The sequence below is a fragment of the Myotis yumanensis genome, unplaced genomic scaffold (genome assembly GCF_028538775.1).
Source record: "Myotis yumanensis isolate MYYU_CA2020_CCGP unplaced genomic scaffold, mMyoYum1.0.hap1 SCAF_3, whole genome shotgun sequence".
Lineage (NCBI taxonomy): Eukaryota > Metazoa > Chordata > Mammalia > Chiroptera > Vespertilionidae > Myotis > Myotis yumanensis.
Genome location: NW_027223754.1, coordinates 193116383 through 193138907, shown reverse-complemented (window position 1 = coordinate 193138907; position 22525 = coordinate 193116383). Strand labels below are relative to the sequence as shown.

Below are 22525 nucleotides of genomic sequence, written 5' to 3'. Positions count from 1 at the left end.
CTGTGGAGGTGTTTTAGAGTGTGACCCTATCCTCCATGCCTCTTTCCCCGAAATCCATGCAGGGGCCCAGTTACTGGGCAGGAGAGCGTTTGGGCCTGACTTGTGCAACAGGCCTGGAGTTTGCCCTCCTCCATGCTGCACTCTGAAGCTCTTTTTCCAGGAATTGGGTGGGGGAGGGCTTGTGACTCCCTTTCCTGGCCCCAAGAGTGGACGGGAACCCATGGGCCTCAGGTTCTGGCCCTTGCCTTCTTTTGTCCATGATTTGTTTCTTGGTCTGTTTCTCATCCCACACCACCCAACTCTTCTTTTTTTAAAAAAATATTTTTATTAACTTCAGAAAGGGAGGAGAGATAGAAAATCAATGAGAGAGAACCACTGATCATCTGCCTCCTGCCTCATATTGGAGATTGAGCCTGCAACCCGGGCATGTGCCCTGAAGGGGAAACAAACCATGTCCTCCTGGTTCATATGACGCTGGGCTACCCAACTCTTCTTTTTTAAAAAAAAATTTTTTTTTATTGATTTCAGAGAGGAAGAGAGAGATAGAAACATCAATGATGAGAGAGAATCACTGACTGGCTGCCTCCTACATGCCCCCTACTGGGCATCCCGGGCATATGACCTGGACCAGAATTGAACCGGGACCCTTCAGTCCGCAGGCCTCTGCTCTATCCACTGAGCCAAACCGGTTAGGGCTACCCGACTCTTCTTAAAGACTGCTTTCTCCATTTACCTTTTTAAAAAAATTATTGATTGCTTTTACAGACAGGAAGGTTAAGGGAGAGAGAAACATCGATCTGTTGTTGCACCTATTCATGCACTCACTGGTGGTTTCCTGTATGTGCCCTGACCGGGGATGGAACCCCCAACCTCGGAGGATCAGGGACACTCCAACCAACTGAACTGCCAGGACGCTCTCCGCTTTCTGCCCGGCTCCCCCTGGCTTCTCTCTCTCACACTGGGCTCTCCCGGTCTCCTTGGCTCCGCTCATTCATTCCTTCTCCCTTCCTCCCCTCCTATCTCTCCTTCCTTTCCCCTCCCTCTTCCTGCCCCCTTTCCTCTCTCTCCTCCGCTCCCGCATTTTCCTTCGGCAGCCGCCGGAGGCTCGGGCACCATGCTCCGGCTCCTCCGCTTGCTGCTGCTCCTGCTCCTGCTGCCTCCCCCGGGGTCCCCCGAGCCCCCGGGCCTGGCCACGCTGTCCCCCGGGGCGCCCCCCCAGGCTCCGGACTTGCTCTACGCAGACGGGCTGCGCGCCTACTCGGCGGGGGCCTGGGCGCCGGCCGTGGCGCTCCTGCGGGAGGCGCTGCGGAGCCTCGAGGAGCTGGGCCGCGCGCGGCGGGACTGCGGGGCGCGCTGTGCGGCCGAGGCGGCGCTCCCCGACGCCCCGGGCCCCGACTTCCCGCCCGGCCCGGCTGCCGGGGCCTGGGAGCGGCTGCTGCTCCGCGCCGCGCTGCGCCGCGCCGAGTGCCTGAGCCAGTGCGCGGCGCGGAGGCTGGGGCCGGGGGGCGCGGCGCGGCTCCGCGTGGGGGGCGCCCTGCGCGACGCCTTCCGCCGCCGGGAGCCCTACAACTACCTGCAGAGGGCCTACTACCAGGTGCGCCCCGGGAGGCGGGTGGCGGGTGGCGGGTGGCTGATCCCGCCCGACCCACGGCGCCTCCTGCCTGCACGCACCGGGAGGGGGCGCGCTGCGAGCGCGGGGCTCGGGTGGGGCGGGGGGGGGGCCTTCTAAGGGACCTCCGACTTCCGGGTGGTCCTGCCCCATCACACGCTGCACCCGCTCAGAGGCAGCCTCGGGGGGGGGGGGGGGGGGCGGGGAGCAAAGTCGGCGCGGGACGGGGTCGCGGAGCGGGTAGATGGAGGATGGAGGGAGGGGCCTGGAATCCCAGTGGGTCTGTGACCTCCGTGGGGGTGAGCGCTGCTCCTTCCCGGGAGGCGGCGGAGAGGCTGGGAGGAGGGTGCGGGTGAGCCTTCCCCGGAGGCGGGAGGGAGGTTCGGGAAGGTCAGAGGAGAGGGGCCGGGCTGGGGGCCGTGAGGACGGACGTCTGGGGGTGCGGAGAGTGTGTGGGGGTGCGGGGCGGGGGTGAGGGGGCGTGGACACTGCGCAGCTCCTGGACGGTAGCTGTGGTCTACGTGGCTCGGGGGAGAGGGGGCTGGCCGCATACTCACCTCAGGGTCCTAGAGCCCCGCGGGTTCTGCTGGTCCGTCGGGTCTCCGCCCCTCACCGCTGCAGTAGCCATCGCTTCCACCTGGTCTCCCCACTGAGCCCTCTGACCATGGCTCCCCGGCTCCGAAGTGTTTGGTGCCCTTTCCTTAGCCGCCGGGGCCTGAGAGGCCCAACATACTGGTGCCCCCGGGGCCTGGCGCCTGGGGGTGGGCAGTTCTCACTGACCAGTCTTCCAGAAGGCTGGGGGGGGGGGGGCAGCCCCAGGGGGTGTCTGGGGGCGGCTGGTGAGAGGCAGAGGTCTGACACCCGCTCCTCGGGGCACTGACTCCCTCTTCCTCCCCCATTCAGCTGAAGAAGCTGGACCTGGCAGCCGCCGCAGCTCACACCTTCTTTGTAGCAAACCCCACGCACCTGCAGATGCGGGAGGACATGGCTAAGTACCGACGGATGTCTGGGGTTCGGCCGCAGAGCTTCCGGGACCTGGAGACGCCCCCACACTGGGTGAGACCCCCAGCAGGACCCCGGTCCCTCCCCCAGCCCTCGACTAACAGGACACACACGTCTCCCTGGACGGTGTCCCTGCGTGTCTTGGGCATCAGATCTGAGTGCCATTCTCAGTGACCCGGGATGGGGAGTCCTGATCTGGGGCTTGGTTTCTTCCCGAGGATCACTAAGGTCCCACGTTCTGACGCTCCAGTCCTGGGGCCAAGGCGGAGTGGGACCTGGAGGCCATGCCCCTTCTTTCTACCTCCCAATCTCATTAGGCACCCCCCCCCCCCCCCAGGGTCTCAGGTGACTGACCACTCCCCTCTCCAACAGGCAGCCTATGACTCAGGCCTAGAGCTCCTGGGGCGCCAGGAGGCAGGACTGGCACTGCCCAGGCTCGAGGAGGCCCTGCAGGAGAGCCTGGCTCAGGTGGAGAGCTGCCGCGCTGGCTGCGAGGGCCCTGAGGAGCATCAAAGAGAGGAAGAGGAGGAAGGAACTGGGAGCCAGGGGGGTCTCTATGAGGCTATAGCCGGTAAGGAGCTGGGAGGATGGCAGATTCACGGTGCCGGGAGGAGAAGCATGACGAGCTGAATCTCGTATGCGTGTCCTCCGCAGGGCACTGGATTCGGGTCCTGCAGTGCCGGCAGCGCTGTGTGGAGGAAACAGCCACACGCCCTGGTCGAAGCTTCCCTGTCCCCGACTTCCTGCCCAGCCAGCTGAGGCGGCTGCATGAGGCCCACGCTCAGGGTCCGTTGGGGAGGAGAGCCCCGGGGTGATGGGTTGGAAACAGGTCAAGGGAAGGCTTGTCTTTGATGGTATCCTGAGCCCTGTCTCTGCATCCCTCCCATCTGTCTCTGGCTCTGTAGTTGGGCAGGGCTCTGTGGGGACCGTCACTTCTGGAGGACTCTAACTGGCTTTCCTTTGGCGGCACGGTGGAAAGCTCAGGAGATGGGTCCCAGGGCTCCTCCTGCCCTTGCTGCTTCTCACCTTCCTTTATTCTCTCCTCTCTTCCTCCCCTTGCATTCTGCCCCTTCAGCTCAGGTAGGTTTGAGTTAAGCTTTGACAAGAAGCAGTGGAGGAGCATGTCTGAGGGGACGGGGGGTGGGGGTGGGATGGGGGGCTCGCGTTGGCTGGCATTGGATCACCTTTCTGTCCACCTGTCGTCGCCGCCTCTGCCCAGGGTCAGGGCCATCCTCAGTCTGTGTGCCCACCCCACCCTGTTGCTCTGTCTCCAGTGGGGAATCTGTCCCAGGCTATGGAAAATGCCATGAGTGTCCTGCTCTTTTATCCGGAGGATGAGGCCGCCAAGGACGCTCTGAACCAGTACCAGAGCCAGCTGGGAGAGCCGAGACCTGGCCTGGGGCCAAGAGAGGTACCTCCCCGACCCCCACCCTTACCCTGTGAGGCCCTCAATCAAACATACCTGAGCAGTTACCTGGACTCTGCCCCCTTCTCCCATTCTGGCCCAAGCACTCTAGTCACCAAAGGCAACCCCAAATCCAGCACTGACTTGTCTCCACGCCCTGCTCCCCACTCAGATTCCAAGTCCAAGTGCCAGCCCATCTCTCTTCCCTTAACCTCACCCCTGCCTGCCCCCACCCTATACGCAGACTTCTCCCCCAGTTTGAGTCCAGATGTCCTGAAGCGGCTGAGGGAGGAAAGCTGAGCGAGAGGCATGGTGAAGTGTTTATGGAGCAGGCAGGCTGTCCCCTGGAACCGGGGCTGCCCTGCCTTCACTTCCCTGCTCCACTTAACTTCTTGTCCGTCCCCCCCCGCCCCCCCCACCCGCTCCCTGTGTCCACCTGCCTCAGGACATCCAGCGCTTTGTCCTTCGGTCCCTGGGCGAGAAGAGGCAGCTCTACTATGCCATGGAGCACCTGGGGACCAGCTTCAAGGATCCTGTGAGTAACTCCACTTCTCTCCATCCCACTTCCATGCGTAAAGCTCTTAGAATAGCACCTGGCAGAGTGCTACCTAAGTTGTTGTTGTTACAGCGTTTGGTCCAGCACCCAGGGCTTTCCCCATCCCCGCCCCGCCCCGCCCTCTGGAAGCAGAGCCTAATGTGGTAGTTCAGTCTAGTATCAGGGATCGGGGCTGGGCTTGGTGGGTGATGGCGCTTTTCTTGACTGTTCCAGGATCCCTGGACTCCAGCAGCTTTCATCCCCGAGACACTGAGAGAAAAGCTCAGGTAGGAGATGCTGGTGGTGGGAGGGGCCTGCCCTGAGCTGGAAGGTGACAGGAGGGGTCCTGCGAGGCTGGTTCTGGGTAAAATGGATCTGGACTGGTCTGTGCATCCACTGAGCATGTCTCTCACCCCTGAGAGAGGATCAAGAGCAGCGACCTTGGGACCATGAGCCTCCACAGCCGAAGCCCTTGACGGACTGGAAGGGTAAGTTCCTGGGAGAGCAGGAGGCAGGGTCCTGGAGGGTCTGGGGGCTGCAAGCTGGGGCTACTGCTGGGCCGGCTTTCAGGGGACCCTCAATCCCCTCTCCCTTATCCCTTTGCCTGCAGATGTCCTCCTCCTGGAGGGAGTAACCCTGACCCAGGATGCAAGACAGCTGAATGGGTCGGAGCGAGCGGTGCTGGACGGCCTGCTCACCCCAGCTGAGTGTGGGGTGCTGCTGCAGCTGGCCAAGGTAAGAAGACCTATGAAAGAAAACCAGGCCGGCGTGGCTCAGTGGTGGCTCCGGAGGTCACAGTTCAATTCCCGGTCAGGGCACATGCCCGGATTGTGGGCTCAATCCCTAGTGTGGGGTGTGCAGGAGGCAGCCACTCAATGATTCTCTCATTGATGTTTCTATCTCTCTCTCCTTCTCCATTCCTTTTTGAAATCAATAAAAATATATTTTAAAAAAAGAAGACCCAGGGGAGGGTGGCACCGTTGGCTAGTGAGGGACCCCAGGCAGACCTGCCTGCCCCCAGTTCTAACTTCTCTGATTCTCCAGCAGGGACTGGGCTTGCCACTGCCTCACTGCTGTGGACAAGTTCCTTTTCCTCTCAACTTAGAGGGCTTGGCGTGGACATTCTTTTCTTTTTTCCCTTACATTCTTCACAAATGGATTTTGCTAGAAGTTAATAGGAGAACAAAAGAAAATAAAGAATATAAAGGCATAGAACATTGTGAATATATGGGTGAGGATTCCTTGGAATATCATTACTGGCTTGGCTGATGGCTCAGTGGACACAACGGCTTATTCTCCCATCCATTGAATTCCCTCCTACTTTGGGTTGAATGATCCGTATTCACCAGGTTGAGCCTGTCCTTTTATGAAGCATCAGTCCTCATTCTAGGCTAGTGTTCCTTCAACACACACGCTTTGAGCACCTGCTGTGTACTCGAAGCTTCTAGGTTCCAGGGAGAGCTAGGTGGACACAGACTCTGCGTCCTGGAGCTCAGTGTAGAGAGAAGGAATTCGATGTAGAGACACACCTAGAGTGGTGGTAAGTTTGATCAAAGAAGTATGATTCCTTCAAATAAAAGCACCAAAATGCAAGGTCATGGAAAGCTTGGGGTGGAGGGTGGCTTTTGAACCCTGTCTAAGGACGAGACCGAGAAAAGGAGGAGAGTCGGGCTTCGAGGGAGAAGGCCACGGTATTCTGGGAATTTGCGCTGGAGTATAGGGGCTCAGCACATAGGGCAGGTCCCACAGTGACTGCCTGTGTGACGTTGGGCAATGTAGTTCAACATCTCTGAGCCTAGCTTCCTCATCTATAAAGTGGGGCTAAATACAGTGGTTTTGTCACAGAGTTGTTGTGAGCATTAAATGAGTTAGTACATGGTCAAGATCTCAGAAGACAGTGCTCAGTATTACTAGCTGTCACTATTATCACCAGGCTCTGTTATTCAGAGGTGTTCTAGGGGAGAGACCCAGAGCTGGAATTAGAGGAGAGACGGCGAAGGGCCTTCTGTACCCTACCAAGGATGGTAGGACAGCTTATTCAAGTATTTAAGGAGGGATGACTTTCTTGTTCCTGTAGAACCTCCCAGTGCAGGGTCCGGAGTCACCACCATCCCAGAGGACTGGTAGATCCTTCTAGGGCCGTGTGGAGAAATGCAACGGGAGAGGACAGTAAGGGGGAGGCCCTGGGTGATGCCAGGATCAGACCTTTCTGTTGCTCAATCACACTAAACTCACTCTGGCCTCAGCCCCTTTGCACTTGCTATTTCTGCTGCCTGGAACACTTTTCTCTCAGTTACTCAAGTGGCTCCTTCATATCATTTGGTTTCAATTCAGATGTCACCTCACCAATTAGCTGTCTCCCAACCCGTGCCTGGGCACTCTCAAAGTTGCAGCTCTATTTTTATTTTCTTCATAACATTTATCTGAATTATCCTGGTTTGTTTGTTATCTGGAAATACAAGCCCCATGAGAGCAGGGGCCTTTCCACGTGCACAATTGTGTCCCCAGTGCCTAGAACAGTGCCTGGCACATAGTAGATGCTCAGTACAAATTTGTGGAATGAGTGAGTGAGTGAGTGAATGAATGAATGAATGAATACAAGAATAGAAGGTTAGATGGCTTATTGGGTGATAAGGTGGCTTTTCGGAGGTGAGGTTTATATATGGAATAATTAGGTAGTGGTATTTTAACTGAGTTTCATAAAGCAGACAGGAGACTAGGTGTCGGGAAAGGACAGCCAAACACCAGGAGACCCCCGTGATGTGGGAGTTCACATCAAGGGTCTGCACGTTCTCCAAGAGCGATACCTCGCCTGGACCTGGCCGGACTATCGAGCTTCCTGCTGGAAGAAGTTCTATTTCCAGAGGGACTCCTCTATCTTGGCTCATCAGGGAATGATCAAACCCTTCCTGCACCCCTTTCCCAGCTGTCCTTGCCCTCTCAGAGGCCCTTCTGTGCACAGGCCCTCAGCCAGTGGGATGCCAGATCTTTACCAGGGAGCAACGACACTGCTGAGAAGATAGTCATTCTCTGGGGAAGGGCAGCAGCTCCGGAAAAGGAGCCACCAGAGATCTCTGGGAGCTTCCAGCCTCTTCCGGGGAGTGGGGGGGCGTTGGAGAGAAGGTCTTGTAGTCCGTGGGCAGTGAGTTGGGCAAAAGTCCAGGGCTGGACAGTGACTCCACAGTCAACTCCCTATTTAGGATGCAGCTGAGGCTGGAGCCAGGTCTGGCTATCGGGGCCGCCGATCCCCTCACACCGCCCACGAACACTTCGAGGGGCTCACGGTGCTGAAGGCTGCACAGGTGAGCCAAGCGGTACCCATGCCCTCGTCCGATGCTCAGGTCTGGAAAAGGGCATACAGGAGGCTGGCGCCAGGGCCTGGGCTTCTCCAGTGGAGGGGCTCTCCGTGACCGAGAGACCTTGAGTTCTCTGCCCAGGATCGAGGAGGGGTTGTCATGGAGCCCCTGGAAGGAGCAGCTGGGGCTGATGGACAGAGCTGGCCGCTGAGAGACTCCACACTCACCCTTCCACTGCCTCCCTCCTTTCTCATCCTTCCTCCCGCTGCCCACAGCTGGCCCGCGCTGGGGCTGTGAGCACTCAGGGTGCTAAGCTGCTCCTGGAAGTGAGCGAGCGTGTGCGGACCTTAACTCAGGCCTACTTCTCCCCGGAACGGCCCCTGCACCTCTCCTTCACTCACCTGGTGTGCCGTACTGCCATCAAAGGTAACCACCGTACCCCACTGTTCCTCCCGGCCTCCGGGCCCTGTGGGGGCTGCATAGCCTCAGCACCCCCTAATTGTGTGGGTTCATCTTCACTCCTAAAAGACGGACTCCCCTGCCCACGTCTGGGTCTGGCCTCTCTGCTCAGCTGTGGCCCCCAAGCTTCAGGGTGGGAGTGGATCGAGGTGCTTGGGCACAGGCACAGAGGCGCTCACCAGGCCCCCTTGCTTCCCAGGGGAGCAAGAGCAACGCATGGACCTGAGTCACCCCGTGCATGCCGACAACTGCGTTCTGGACCCTGACACGGGAGAGTGCTGGCGGGAGCCCCCAGCCTACACTTATCGAGACTACAGGTGGGCAGCCTCTCCTGGGGTCCGGCAGATGCGCCTGGGGTGGGCTCTCACGGCCTCCTGTCTTCCTCCTCCAGTGGACTCCTCTACCTCAACGATGACTTCCAGGGCGGGGACCTGTTCTTCACAGAGCCCAACGCCCTCACTGTCAGGGTAAGGGGGGGAGGGCGGCGGTTTGGAACAAGGACACAGCTGTGGGCTCAGGATTCAAAACAGAAGGATCCCAGAAGCAAATGCAGGGAAATGGCTGGGGCCACCCGAACCCTTCCTCTCCTGGCCTCCCAGCTCTTTCCACCACTTGTCTGTTCAGGAGCTCTCCTAGCAGAGCTCCTAGCAGAGGTTGGTTATTGCGCCCCCGTCCCCCCAGGAGGTCACAGTGACCCCTGCAGACTTGCTGTCCGTGTTTGCTCACCTCCTAAAGAAGGGTGGGTGAGCACAGGACCCCAAGTCCCTATTCCAGGTAGAAACTAGGGGCTAGAAGTAGGTAGAAGGAGAGGGACAGTGATTTCTCTCACCTGTTGCTTTGTCTTCCTTCCTTCCCTGGTTACCACCACCAGCATCTACACTCCACGCCCTCCGTGGGGTGGAAGGGTGTTCCCAAGATCCTTATGCCCAGCACCCGAGCCTGGTCCTCCTCATGTCGCAGATTTCTTCACACCCAGTTCAAAGGGTTGGACAAGAGTGTCAGGCCAGAGGGAGGGGACCAGCAGGAGGCACTGGATGGAGGCCCCTTCTCCCCTTGGCTCCAACTCCGTTAGCCTGTCTGGCCTTTGTGCTCCCCAAAGGGAGGCCAGTTTCCCATTGGCCGCAGGACAGTCCCTGAATTAAGGAGTGGGCGATGGGCAAGAGAGCTGATCTTTCCGTGCCTGCTGCCCTGTCCTAACCTAGGAGTCAGGGCCACCTGCTCTGAGGGCCTGTCCCTGGAGCTGAACCTGCCCTCACCCCCCAGGCGCAGGTTCGTCCTCGCTGCGGACGCCTTGTGGCCTTCAGCTCTGGTGGAGAGAACCCCCACGGTGTGTGGGCCGTGACTCGGGGCCGGCGCTGCGCCCTGGCCCTGTGGCACACGTGGGCACCTGAGCACAGGGAGCAGGTGTGTGAAGCGTGGGCTGGTTGCTGGGTGAGGGGCACGGGCTGACGGGACCAGGGAGGGTCCTTGGGGAGGGTGGATGCAGGGATTGGGCCGACTCTCCTCCCACCTCTCAGGAGTGGACAGAAGCCAAGGAGCTGCTTCAGGAGCCGGAGCAGGAGGAGGAGGAGGGTGACGAGGAGGAGGAAGAAACGCCTAGCAGAGACCCTTCTCCAGAACCCCCCGGCCGCAGGCCTCAGCGGGTCCAGGACAAGACTGGGAAGCCGCCTCGGGTCCGAGAGGAGCTGTGAGGGGCTGAGCTAGCTCCTCGGGGATGCGGCCACTTGACTCGTGAAGGGCTGCCTCGGTGCCAGGACCCACACGAAGGCCCCTGTGACAGGAGCAGCACAGCGAGCGCTCTGTCCCTGCACCCCCACCGTCTTGGGGATCACAAGGGCCATCCAGCCCTGGGCTCAGAGGACACTGCACACACCAGCCTAGAACTCGTCCGGTCTGAGGAGTCAGGCCTGGCTCCAGCTGATGGACCTGCAGCCCTAGGACAGACAGAGGGGCATGATGCCTCCCTGGGAAGAAGTGGCCAGGGCAGGGCCTGACTGCTTCAGATGAGGAGGATGAGAGGGGAGAGTAAGCCCCGCCCTCCCCCAGCCTGTCAATAAAGAACGTGAAGACCCTCAGCCAGGGCCCATGTTCCTATCAGTTTCTGTGGTGGCTGGAGGTGGGAGCGGCCAGGGCTGGCCGGGGAGGAGACAGGTGTCTGCTGGAGGCGGGGCCACTCAGGCCTGTGATTTGTCAGGGAAATCTCAGCCACCTGCTGCCCTCACGCAAATACACCCAGACCCTGGACAGCTGCTCCGTGGGCCTCCAACTCTAAGACCTGTCTTCCCTCCGAGCTGGGCCGAGACTTAGGGCAGCTTGATCCCTGAGACTCCTGCATTCCCAGCCTAGCAGGACCTCGTGAGTCATGGGGGCAAGGAGTGGGCCCGACCCCGGATGGGAGCAGGGGATGGGGCTGCCCTCCACTTCCAATTCTTGATGCACCCAGAGCAGGGCCAGGCCTGTCCACCCCTCTTTCTGAATCCCCTGGACCCTCCCCCTGTCCCCACCTCCCAGAATCACATCCTGGGGCAGCTGGTTGGGGTTTGTCTGGAAGAAGGATTATCCAGATCAGTCCCTTCTAAGCTCAGCTCTGGCCTGCACCCTCCCCACGTCACCAGAACCCTCTTCCCCACTACCTGAGCTAAGGAACACAGCTTTGGGTATTGACAATGGGCCATCTCTGACCCTTGTATTCTGGCTCTGGGGCTGGGTGCCAGGTAGGTCCTGACAGCCAAGATCATCACCACTGGTGGGGCCAGGCCTGGGGTGGGGTGGAGGCTGCTGGAGCTGTGGTGGCTGCTGTTCCTTTGCACCCTCCCAAACGTCAACCTTTAATCCTCACAGCTTTGCTCTAATCCCATGAGACCTAATGCTCTTCTCTCTGCCTGCAGAGAGACCCATCAGGGAAGCATCTCCTCCCCACTCCTCCCCCCAGAGCTGGTTGTGGGGGGCTGCTGCTCTATAGCCCACACTCCTGCTCCCCCCTTCCCCCAGGCTGGGCCCAAGTCTCTGGAAGCCACACACCTCCTCCTGTCCTCCTCCCACCCTGCCAGCTGACTTAATTTGCCTGACGTCTTGTTGGCCCTTCCCTGTCTGTGCCCACACCCCCCTCCCCAGAGTGGGGCCAGGCCAGGCCAGCTCTTCTGGCAGCAGAGCCGGGGCAGGTGACGGCTGGCGTTGCAGTTGAGGGAGTGAGGAGGCGCCTGGGAACCGGAGCTGGAAACCTGGGAGAGGTCCAGTCAGAGCCCAAGTAAGGGGGAGCCGGCAGCTCTGCCTCTGGGCCTGGGGCTGCGGGGAAGGCAGGCAGGGCTGGGCTGGCTGCACAGGACGCCAAACACGAGGGGCTCCTGGGGGAGGTGGTGTAGGCCACCTGTCAGTTCCCTATTTCTTGGAGTGGGCTCCAGCCCTCCTGAGAGTCTGGTGTGGGGAGCGAGGTAGAGGGATCCCTTATACTTATCGCATGTTCCCGGCAGGAGCCGGAGCTACCTCTCGACCTGTCAGCCATGGGGGAGATGGAGCAGCTGCGGCAGGAAGCGGAACAGCTCAAGAAGCAGATTGCAGTAACTCCAGCACCTTCCCACTGGGGACCCCAGAAAACGTGGAAATGGGGACATGAGGGAGTGTGGCCTGGGGGGGAAGGAGGCTGGACTCACTCCTGAGTGACACCTTAGTGACCCCTGACCTGGCACTCACCAGAGACTTTCTGGGTTTCATATTTGAGATGTCCCCCAACTGTAGATCCCCAAGCCTACCTGCCTCAGAGGCCCATGCACCCCCGCTCCCGCCCTCCCCCTGCCTAATGTCTGCTTTCCCCCCAGGATGCCAGGAAGGCCTGTGCTGACACCACTCTGGCAGAGGTGAGACTCCTGTCCCCGTGAGCAGGGCCTGCGGGAGGAGAGGGGATGCGAGCTCCCTGACCAGCCCAAGCTTTAGTACAACAAGTCCCTGGCGTGAGGAATAACATTAATTAGTTCAGTCAACAAACATTTAGTGAGGTCTGCTTTGGGCCGGGGGCCGTATTGGAGGCTAAGGACAAGATGCTGCCCTCCTGTCATCCAGAAAACAAAGGTGCTCACACTGCAGGGTGGTGAGGACGAAGGGAGGGACAGCACTTCGCAAGTCACACACCCTTACAGACTGCAGTTACTAGTGGTCTGATACTGTACTTCGTCAATTCTAAGACGCACAGTTTTCTATATTTTGACATTTTTGAAATCAAGATGCATCCAACACTAGATGACGCCTTACAATTAAAATTGGCAGCGTTTTTTCTTTCTTAATGATACATGAAAGGAAGGTGCTTCCTAGAGTTATTTGCATCTTAGAGAGGATTAAATATCTTTGTGAGTATTTACTGAACACTTACCCTGAGCCAGACACTGGGCTAAGCTGCTTCAATGCCTAATTTCATTTTCCTGACAACCCCACAAGGCAGGTGCTATAAACAGTTTATAGATGAGGAAACAGGCTCGGAGAGGTCAAGTAACTTGATCAAGATAATAAAGCAGGTAAATGGCGAGTCAAGTCTATTGGCCCTAGAGCCTCAGACTAAGTCTAGAAGCTGGATAGACTGAAGGGGCGTAGGACGACACATTTCAGGAGCTGCAGTTCAAGGTCATGGTGATACCTGGATACCCAGGTAAAGAGTTGGCTATGCTACCGTGGTGTGTGCGGGCAGGCTCCCAGCGGTTTGGAAATGTGTACGTATCTTCCTAAGTACGTGTTCAGTGACTTCACATTTTGAAATTGGTCAAGGTGGGAGAATTACAGGATAGAAATCACCCTCCCTCCTCCCCTGGCCCTCCCCACCCCACACTGGAGAGGGATTTGTTAAAACACTTAACGACATGCCACTAATTGTCTCTCATCAACCTAAGCCACTCCAGAGAGGGGACTGATTTCTCTAAGGCTGGGGCCTGACCCAGAGCCTGGCACAGAGCAGAAACCTGTACAGATCGGTGGCCGTGACACTGACATCTGGTCACGTACCCTGCTCACCCTGATTTCTTTTTTTTTTAAATATATTTTATTGATTTTTTACAGAGAGGAAGGGAGAGAGATAGAGTTAGAAACATCGACGAGAGAGGAACATTGATCAGCTGCCTCCCGCACACACCCCACTGTGGAAGTGCCCGCAACCCAGGTACATGCCCTTGACCGGAATCGAACCTGGGACCCTTCAGTCCGCAGGCCGACGCTCTATCCACTGAGCCAAACCGGTTTCGGCTCACCCTGATTTCTTATGTCCCCTTTTCTGCAGCTTGCGTCTGGCCTAGAAGTCGTGGGACGAGTCCAGATGCGGATGAGACGGACGCTCAGGGGACACCTGGCCAAGATTTATGCCATGCACTGGGCCACGGACTCCAAGTGAGACTTGAGAGGTGCTGTAGGGGAGGGGAGGGGAGGCAGAAGGACAGGCGTGGGTGACACGGGGTGCCCTCTCCCCAGGTTGCTAGTAAGTGCCTCGCAAGATGGGAAGCTGATCGTGTGGGACACCTACACCACCAATAAGGTACCAGCCCTGCCTCTCACCCTCCATCACTCCGTCCTTTCTTGGGGACACTATGCCTACCCTCCTCTGCTCTCTCCATCTGGGAGCTCAGCCCAGGTTCTGCCCCTGCTCCCCTTGCCCTCCTGCAGGTACACGCCATCCCTCTGCGCTCCTCCTGGGTCATGACCTGTGCCTACGCCCCCTCAGGGAACTTTGTGGCATGTGGGGGGCTGGACAACATGTGTTCCATCTACAGCCTCAAGTCCCGTGAGGGCAATGTCAAGGTCAGCCGGGAGCTCTCTGGTCACACAGGTGAGAGGCCCTCTCTTCCGTCCCCCCCTGAGGGATCCAGGGAAGTCCCCGCTGGCTGGCGGGCCGTGGCTCTGCAGCCAGGGCACTGTCCTCACCTCCCCCAGGTTATCTCTCCTGCTGCCGCTTTCTGGACGACAACAACATTGTGACCAGCTCAGGGGACACCACGTGGTGAGGCCTGACACTGGGAGCTGGGCTGGGAGTCAGCTCCGGCCTGGCCTTTGTCGTGACAGCCTCCCCTCCTCCCTGCAGTACTCTGTGGGATATTGAGACCGGGCAGCAGAAGACTGTGTTTGTGGGACACACAGGGGACTGCATGAGCCTGGCTGTGTCTCCCGACTTCAAACTCTTCATTTCGGGGGCCTGCGATGCCAGCGCCAAGCTCTGGGACGTGCGGGAGGGGACTTGCCGGCAGACGTTCACGGGCCATGAGTCGGACATCAACGCTATCTGTGTGAGCCCCCTCTGTGCTCCACCTCCTGGGACCACCTCACCATCCCAACACGCATCCTTCACCCCCTGCCAGAGCTCCCCTCCCCCGTCTTTTCAACTTACCACTTTAACATAACCTCCCCTTACAGAGAAGTTGTAACAAAAAGAGCTCCCACCCAGCCTCCACCCACATTCACTGTTGACAGTTTACCGCATTTGTTTTGTCCTCTGTAGAGGATGGGATGGAGGAATGGATGGGTAAATGATTGACAGCTAGCTAGACACGCACATACATCCCAATGGAGATATACATTTTGTGTTTTTTGTTGTTGTTGTTAAGGATATTTATCCATTGATCTTTTTAGAGAGAGTGGGAGAGGGAGACAGAAATATCTATGTAAGAGAAACACATCGATTGGTTGCCTCCTGCACGAGCCCTGATTGCCTCCTGCACGAGCCCTGACCAGGGCCCCGTCCAGGGAGGAGCCTACAACTAAGGTACGTGCCCTTGACTGGAATCGAACCTGGGACCCTTGGTCTGCAGGCCGATGCTCTATCCACTGAGCCAAACCGGCTAGGGCTTTTCCTGGATTTTTTTTTTAGAGTAAGTTGCAGACATCATACCTCTTTACCCCTTAAATACTTCAGTGTGTATTTCCTAAACACAAGGCCGTTCTCTTACACAGCCACAGTATAGTTCTTAAAATCAGGACATTTAACATTTATATAGACACAATAATATGGTCTACAGCCTATATTCACATCTCACCGAGTATCTCAACAATATCCCTAACAGCAGTGGGGGGTTTTTCCTGCCAGGAACACGTGTTGCATTTTCTTGCCACATCTTAGTTTCCTTTAAACTGGAACTGTTTTTCTACCTTTGTCTTGTGTGACATTGACATTTTAAAAGAGTACAGTACAAACCAGTTTTCTGTAGACTTCCCCTCTGTGTGGGCTGACCTGACATTTCCTCCTGATGAGATTCAGGTTATGCATTTGTACTTGGCCCTGCGCCTACACTCTGATCCACTGAGTGTGGCGGGAAGGGTCAGAGACAACCTCCCCCTTCTAGCCCTGGGAGCCTGGGCAGGCTGCAGGCGCTCGCTCAGCCTCACGGGAATAATGCCCGTCTGTCATGAGGAGCCAGGGAAGGGTGTGGGGGAGCCACCAGCGCATGAAGAGCGATGCCATGGCCTTTCTCACCGAAGGCCAGGGGAGGGGCAGCCAGGGAGGCTGAGGCAAGCAGCTTGCCCGGGAGCCACCAGGGCAGGAGCCAGGGAGAAGGCAGGAGAGGCAGCGGGGCCCGGGTCTGAGTCCTGACCCCCTTACCCCCTGTGTGCCCTCAGTTCTTCCCCAGCGGAGAGGCCATCTGCACAGGCTCAGACGACGCCTCCTGCCGCCTGTTTGACCTGCGGGCAGACCAGGAGCTGACGGTCTACTCCCACGAGAGCATCATCTGCGGCATCACGTCCGTGGCCTTCTCCCTCAGTGGCCGCCTGCTCTTCGCAGGCTATGACGACTTCAACTGCAATGTCTGGGACTCCATGAAGGGCGAGCGTGTGGGTAAGGGTCCCCCTCCTGCCACCTCAGCCGGAAGTGCCCTCCCGCCAGCTCCCCTTGTGGGAACTTACTGCTGCTCCCTGATCGTTAGATAACTGCCCCTGCAATCGTGTCCCCTTGGTTCCCAATGTAGGGTCATCTTCTCTGGAAGAAAAGTTGCTCTGAGGGCCTCCCTTACCGCCCAGGGCCCGAGCTGCTCCCTCCAACACAGCTCCTTCAGGCTGAGCCCAGACCTGAGGACATGAGTGTCCAGTCAGGTCTGGGATTCAGGGGCGGCTTCATTGCAGGGGAAGGGCGGCCTCGGGGAACCATGCGATGAGCAGATCGAGCTCCAGAGTGATCTGAGGGCCCTGACCCCCAGCGAGGGGCTCATGGGACCAGCCTGGTCTGCAGTTGAGTCAGTGTGGCTTCTTCTCTTGGGAGATGTCAGGTGCTCAATGAAAATAACACTGGCCAGAAAGTCAGGGTCTGAACCCTAATTCTGTGGCTTATTTTCCGAGTGCCCTTGGGGAAGTCCCTTCTCTCTGGGCCTCAGTCTCTTGGTTTGGAAACAAAGAAATAGCACAAAAGAGTTCCTTCCCACGTTTTCCAGTGCCCATCAGATGCCCCTTTCTTTTCTCATAGCACACGGACACTGCCTGCCGACCCTTTGCCATCCCTCTCTGCCCCTCCCCTGCCCTAAGTTCTTGGTAGAGATTGGCCTCAAGAGAAACCGCACTGCTTAGGGCTAATCCTCTTTGGGTCTTCCTGTCTCCACCAGGGGGGCTGGAGTCGGAGCCCAGCCTACCTAACCTGGGATTCCTGTGCCTGCACACACAGTCCCTGCCAAATCAGCACCTGCAGACCCGCTGACTCCTCTCCCTTTTCCTCAGGCGTCCTCTCTGGCCACGACAACAGGGTCAGCTGCCTGGGGGTCACAGCTGATGGGATGGCGGTGGCCACTGGCTCCTGGGACAGCTTCCTCAAAATCTGGAACTGAGAAGGCTGGAGGAGGGGAGGTAAAAGGCCATGAAGACACTCAGCTGCCCCTTCCCCTGCCCAATTTCTTGAAGGTTCCTTAAAGGCTTTCTCTTCTATACCCCCAGCTGCCACTCCCACAAGCTTTCTCCTTTGAGGCCCGTGGGGAACACAGGGTGTGCCTCTGGGAGACAGCATCAGGGCTGGGCAGAGAACCGCCCCTTCTCCTCCCATGGCCTCTCCTCTCTGTGGTCCTGATAGTTTCTCCCTTAATGAGTAAGGACAACGGACCCCGCCCCAGCCCTTGGCAGCCCAGCAGGTTTCAGCATAGGCTCCAGGCCCTAGGATTCCTCCTCCAGAGCTACTACCTTTGTCCAGGGTAAAGACCTGGGTGGTCAGGGTGCTCGGCCCCATGACTATGGCTCTGGCACCACCAGGGTCCTGGCTCCCTTCTCCTTCAAGTTTTCCCCTTTTTCTACCTTCTTTTTTTTTTTTCTCCCCTCTCCAAAGTACCTGCAATAAAGTATAGCAGCTGGTATATCTGTGATGTTTGGTTTTCACCCTACTTCTGTTCCAAAAAGATTCAGTTCCCACTTAAGTAATGAAGTGTTACAGGTACAAGTGATAAAGACTGGGTACCAGACAGCTTGTGGGCAGAAAGTAGGGTAGAGGCAGAAGCCCAAGGTTCGTGGGGAAGGCCGGAGATGGATTAGGAGAGAAGGTATTCACCAGGTGGCTTGGGAGTGCGTGCACAGCAGTTCACCATAGCCTGCCTGTGGTGCGTACATGTGTGTTTGTATAGGAGGATTGTGTTGAAGATTGGCCCTGATCACCAGCCAGGCCTAGGGATCCTACCCTATATATTGGGAACAGTCTCTTAGATGTAAAAATTAAAACCTGACAAGGCTACTCTAACACTGAAAAAACAGGATGATGCAGCAATGACATGCATGGACTCTGGCTTGCACATTGTGTGGTCAGCCCTGATTCTGACACTTATAACTGTGTGACAAAGCCAATTACTTAACTTCTCTGTTTCGGTTTTTCCACCCATAAGATGGGGAAAATGGTACTACTTCCTCAGAAGGATCATGTTATGTACTACTTTTTATAATCAGGGCAAAGAAATGTAGCTGCCCATACAACAGCAAGATGCCTTTCACCTGTATAAAAAGTATGGTCACTGGTGCATGCAGCGTCCCCGATTTCGAGAGGGATGTCCGACTGCCAGTTTACATCCCCCCCTGAGGGTGCAGGCAGTTGGACATCCCCCGAGGGCACAGGCCAGGCTGAGGGACACACAAATTTCCTGCACCAGGCCTCTAGTCAGGTTATAAAAGGCCTTGAATGTAAGGCTAGTCTAGACTTTATCCTAAGGCCAATGGAAAACCATTAAAGAGCTTTGCGCAGAGTAATAATGTGATCAGCTATGCTTCTCAGAAAGATAAACCAAGCAGCAGTGCAGGTTGATGAAATGGAAGGAGAGACAGGAGGGAATAAAGGCAACAGTAGGAGCCAGGTGGCAAGAAATTGCAAGAGCAATAGGACAGAGGGCACAAGAAAAGGGATGGGAAAATGATTCTAAATACAGAATCACCAGGATTTAGTGACCAAGTGCTTGGATATGAGATATTAAGAGGGAAGGATTCAAAATGATGGCCAAGCCCTGGCTGGTGTGGCTCAGTTGGTGGAGCATAGTCCCGAACACCAAAAGGTGGCGGGTATGAGGAGGCTGGAGGAGGGGAGGTAAAAGGCCATGAAGACACTCAGCTGTCCTTTCCCCTGCTCAATTCCCCTGCACATACCCAGGTTGCTGGTTTGATCCCTGGTCCTGATGGGGAACATGCTGTCAGGCATGTGTAAGAGGCAACTGATTGATGTTTTTTGCTCTTTCTCTCCCTTCCTCTCTAAAATCAATTAAAAAAAATTTTTTTTTAATGTTTTAAAAAGCCGGGCCCTGTGGCTCAGTAGTTGAGCAGAGAAATATGAACTAGGTCATGGTCCGATTCCTTGTCAGGGCATATGCCTGGATAGCATTCGATCCCCAGTAGGGGGCATGCAGGAGGCAGCCAATCAATGAATCTCTCATCATTGATGTTTTTATCTCTCTCTCCCTCTCCCTGCCTCTTTAAAATCAATAAAAATGTGTTTTTAAAAAAATATATTTTTTTGATTTCAGAGAGGAAGGGAGAGGGAGAGAGAGATAGAAACATCAATGATGAAAGAGAATCATTGATTGGCTGCCCCCCGCACGCCCCACACTGGGGACCAAGCCTGCAACCTGGTCATGTGCCACTGGCCGGAATCGAACCCGGGACCCTTCAGTCCGCAGGCCAACGCTCTACCCACTGAGCAACCGGCCAGGGCAATAAAAATATGTTAATTAAAAAAAAAAAAAAAGAGGGGAAGAGAAATAGCTTTTTGGGGAAAGATCACAAATTCAATTTTAGACAAACTGACTTTGGACTGCCTATGGGGCAGATGGATATGGTCAGGGTTAGACAGAGAGACTTGGAAGTAATCGGAATACAGGTAAGTAGTAGCTAATTCCTAGAAATAAAGATCAAGAGGAAAGAGCCAAGGACAGAGTTCGGGTGAACACCAAAATTTAAGGGAGGTGCGTTGAGGAGATTTGGAGGTACCAGTGCAGGGGCACTGAGGCCAGAACACAAGCTCCCCAGGCTGCCTTTCTACATGAAGACGACCAGTGCAAGGTTTAAGTATAACAGTTAACAACATCACTTAAAATCACTTCCTTTAATATACAAGAAACACATAATACACAAAGAAAGCCCAAGAACGCTATCAGTTCCTGAGCTGGTAGTTTGGGGGAGTCGAAGAAAATGAGTCTTTCCAGTCTCCCAGGGAAAGAAGGGGCGGGAGGACTCGGAATATCACTAGACCCTGGTGAACCCAGGGCCTAGTTCTCTACCAAGGCAAAGTGCTGGTTTTCCTTGTCGTGGTCCTGACCTTGCTCCCACGCTTGGCCTCCGGTTCTCAGAAGTCGTCCAGTTCCCAGAATGGCCCCTTCCTTTAGTTCCCTAACATTTTCACTCAGGGGAGAAGGCCGCTTACCCTACAAAAGGCAGGATGCAAGTTGGGGAGGGAGGCAGGTTGTTCAGGAGAGGGAAGACAGGGGGAAAGGGCCTCCCACCTCCATGCTGGACTTCCTAGGAACAGCCTCCCCCTCCCCCTTTACCTGTCGTAGTGTCCGAGTCCCAGGGGAGTTGTCATCCTGCAGGATGGTGAGGGGAGATCTCCCTAGTGCCTTGCCCCTTGGTTTCCGTCTATTTCGCTTAGAACCTAGGTGGTTAGAGTTAAAGAAAGGAGCCAAAATTAGGGGCTTGCCGTTCATTCCTCCTAAACTATCTGTAGACATTATCCCAGGACATCATTCCAATTTCTCTCCCTTATAGCTTGCCCTTAGATTCTGTACCTGAAGGTCTAGGCGTCTCAGGGTCTCTCATGGGCTTGTCTGAGCCCTGGCTGGTCCTAAGGGTTTCTGAGGGCTGTCCTGTTTCTTCCTCGGAAAACACCTGCTTGGAGGGGAGCTCAGTCTGGCTCCCATGAGGCATCTGGTCCTCCAGGGAACACTGGGTGCCCAGAGGCAAGTCCAAGTCGGAAGATGAAGGTACCTCTAGGGGCAGAACAGGCTCTGGGGGCAGATTTGATTTGGGGGCTTCCGTCTCAAATTCTTCACTCAGCTCTTTCACCAGCGGGGTTGTGAGCTCTAGAGGAGAGACGTGAAGTGAGATAGTGACTCCCTGATACAAATTGTTCAGCAAAGAGGGAAAAAATACAGAAGCCTTAGGATTCATGCCCTGGTGGGTGAGGAATTGAGAAGAGGGAAATCAAGGTGAGAGGGAGCAAAATGTTGAGGAAAGAGTGAGATGGGTTCACAGCAGGAGGATAGAGGCTCCTTTAAGAAGGAGCCCTGAGAGGATGGCTTCATTGACCCCCCGACCCAAGGATGCTAGCTGACAACCTCATCAGAATTCCCTGGGCCCAACACTGACCTCCGCTGCTGGTCTTCATAGGTGTCCGTGCAATGCCAAGGGTCGGAGAGCGGGGATCCGAGTCCTGGGCCTGATTAGCATCCTCCAGCTGCTCCCCCGCTGCTAGGTTTGGCTGTGGAGAGCTCTCCACCTGTCAAGACCAAAGGCCATTAAAGTATGGGCCCTGACTCTTCTTCCCTCCCAGCTCTCCAGCCTCAGGCCAATGTTTCAGGCAGGAATTGCCAAGCCAAGGCCTTCCGACATTCCGGGGAATGTAGAGGTGGGGAGTGGGGGCTCTCTTAAAATCAGATTAGGCAGAGGCCCAAGAATTCGGAGAGTTTCTCTTCCTGCCCCTCCCGCGGCCCAGAGTACCTGGATGGGAGTGCGCAGGATGCCGGCACTAGGTGAACGCGGGTCCGCCACTCGAGCCAGAAGCTTGTTGTGCGGTGGAGGCCGCGCCGGAGTGACTGGAACGCTCTTGGCTGAGCCCATCTCAAGCCGGAGGAGGAGGGTGGGGCAGGGCCCGGCCCGGGGCGAGGAGGGTATGCCTGTGAGAAGTGACTCCGGTCTCAGCCCTCACCGCGACCATGTTCGACCTCGGACTCCACACCACCCGATCTTCCCAGATCCCAGCTAAGGAACCTCCTGGCCGCTGGGCCAGAGGCCTCTGTGGGGACGGTGCAGCCGACAAGGCGGCTCATTCCGGTCCTGCGGGGCCCTCTAACTCACTCATTTATTTAAATCACTTACCGGGCCCCAACTCCACTTCGGTGCACGGCAGCTGCAGCCTCAACTCCCAGAGCTGAGTTTCAAACCTCCCGCCACGCCCCCTGCCGTGACCCTATTGGCTGAGCGGACACAGGCTCCGATAGGCCCGCTATGGGAAATCCGCCTACAGGGAGGGAAGCCATTGGGCTGAGAGGACGTCTATCATGGGAACCACGGGGTCGATGGGCAGCGGCTTGGTTCACCCAGGTGTGACGCCTCCTGGATAAAAGGGGAATTTTGTTCCTATTAGGCTGCAAGTTGTCCATCGTGAAACTTTAAGGAGTGCCAGTCTTCGCTTTTGAGACCTTCAGCTTCAAAAACCAAATTATTTTATTTAAAAAAAATAGAAAAAAAGAATTATTATGCTATTATGTACAGATTCAGGCGGAGACAGAGATATGAAGGTTTTTTTGAGGCGAGAGAAATAGTGATCCGTAGAGGTTGACGGCGTCATCAATCACTGGCCTCTAGCCCTCTCACACTCCGCCTCATTAGGTGGGCCCTTCCCAAATACCGAGTCTCCAGGAGAGTCTCAGGTTGATTTACACAACCGCCAGCTTCTGCTCTTCAGCAGGAGGCACGCGAAGGGACTGTGAGGGGTCCCGGAGTGCGAGCAGCGACAACTCTGGGGCCCCCCTCGCTGCTCGGCCCTGGAAGAGTGGGATTGGTTCTCTGGACCATCGATTGCATTGGAGGCGCTTTTC

The 22525-nt window shown here is 56.5% G+C and overlaps 3 protein-coding genes across 4 annotated transcripts; 2 read left to right on the top strand and 1 right to left on the bottom strand.

The window, feature by feature from the left end:
• Nucleotides 1-1063: 1063 nt before the first annotated feature.
• P3H3 (prolyl 3-hydroxylase 3) lies at nucleotides 1064-10381 on the top strand. The gene is made up of 15 exons (XM_070410765.1): nucleotides 1064-1594; nucleotides 2513-2665; nucleotides 2984-3182; nucleotides 3266-3397; nucleotides 3886-4022; nucleotides 4462-4551; nucleotides 4786-4838; nucleotides 4972-5039; nucleotides 5162-5286; nucleotides 7752-7853; nucleotides 8123-8273; nucleotides 8506-8623; nucleotides 8698-8773; nucleotides 9570-9710; nucleotides 9824-10381. Exons 1-15 carry the CDS (start codon nucleotides 1115-1117, stop codon nucleotides 9995-9997), a joined length of 2199 nt encoding a protein of 732 aa, XP_070266866.1. The 5' UTR covers nucleotides 1064-1114; the 3' UTR covers nucleotides 9998-10381.
• Nucleotides 10382-10451: 70 nt separating this feature from the next.
• Nucleotides 10452-17596, top strand: GNB3 (G protein subunit beta 3). Its single transcript, XM_070410766.1, has 11 exons — nucleotides 10452-10661; nucleotides 11421-11553; nucleotides 11777-11863; nucleotides 12122-12160; nucleotides 13564-13670; nucleotides 13752-13815; nucleotides 13944-14106; nucleotides 14211-14277; nucleotides 14359-14560; nucleotides 15888-16104; nucleotides 16974-17596. Exons 3-11 carry the CDS (start codon nucleotides 11807-11809, stop codon nucleotides 17078-17080), a joined length of 1023 nt encoding a protein of 340 aa, XP_070266867.1. The 5' UTR covers nucleotides 10452-10661; nucleotides 11421-11553; nucleotides 11777-11806; the 3' UTR covers nucleotides 17081-17596.
• Nucleotides 17597-19800: 2204 nt separating this feature from the next.
• On the bottom strand, nucleotides 19801-22497 carry CDCA3 (cell division cycle associated 3). 2 transcript variants are annotated; one of them, XM_070410769.1, is made up of 7 exons: nucleotides 22336-22497; nucleotides 21804-22040; nucleotides 21426-21601; nucleotides 21075-21204; nucleotides 20495-20788; nucleotides 20258-20361; nucleotides 19801-20134 (listed from the first exon to the last, which is right to left on the bottom strand). In XM_070410769.1, the coding sequence occupies exons 3-7, from the start codon at nucleotides 21543-21545 to the stop codon at nucleotides 19979-19981; spliced, it is 804 nt and encodes a 267-aa protein (XP_070266870.1). In that variant the 5' UTR covers nucleotides 21546-21601; nucleotides 21804-22040; nucleotides 22336-22497; the 3' UTR covers nucleotides 19801-19978. The 2 variants fall into 2 exon arrangements, with proteins under 2 accessions (XP_070266870.1, XP_070266868.1); XM_070410767.1 differs by having other exon boundaries at nucleotides 21804-22497.
• Nucleotides 22498-22525: the final 28 nt, after the last annotated feature.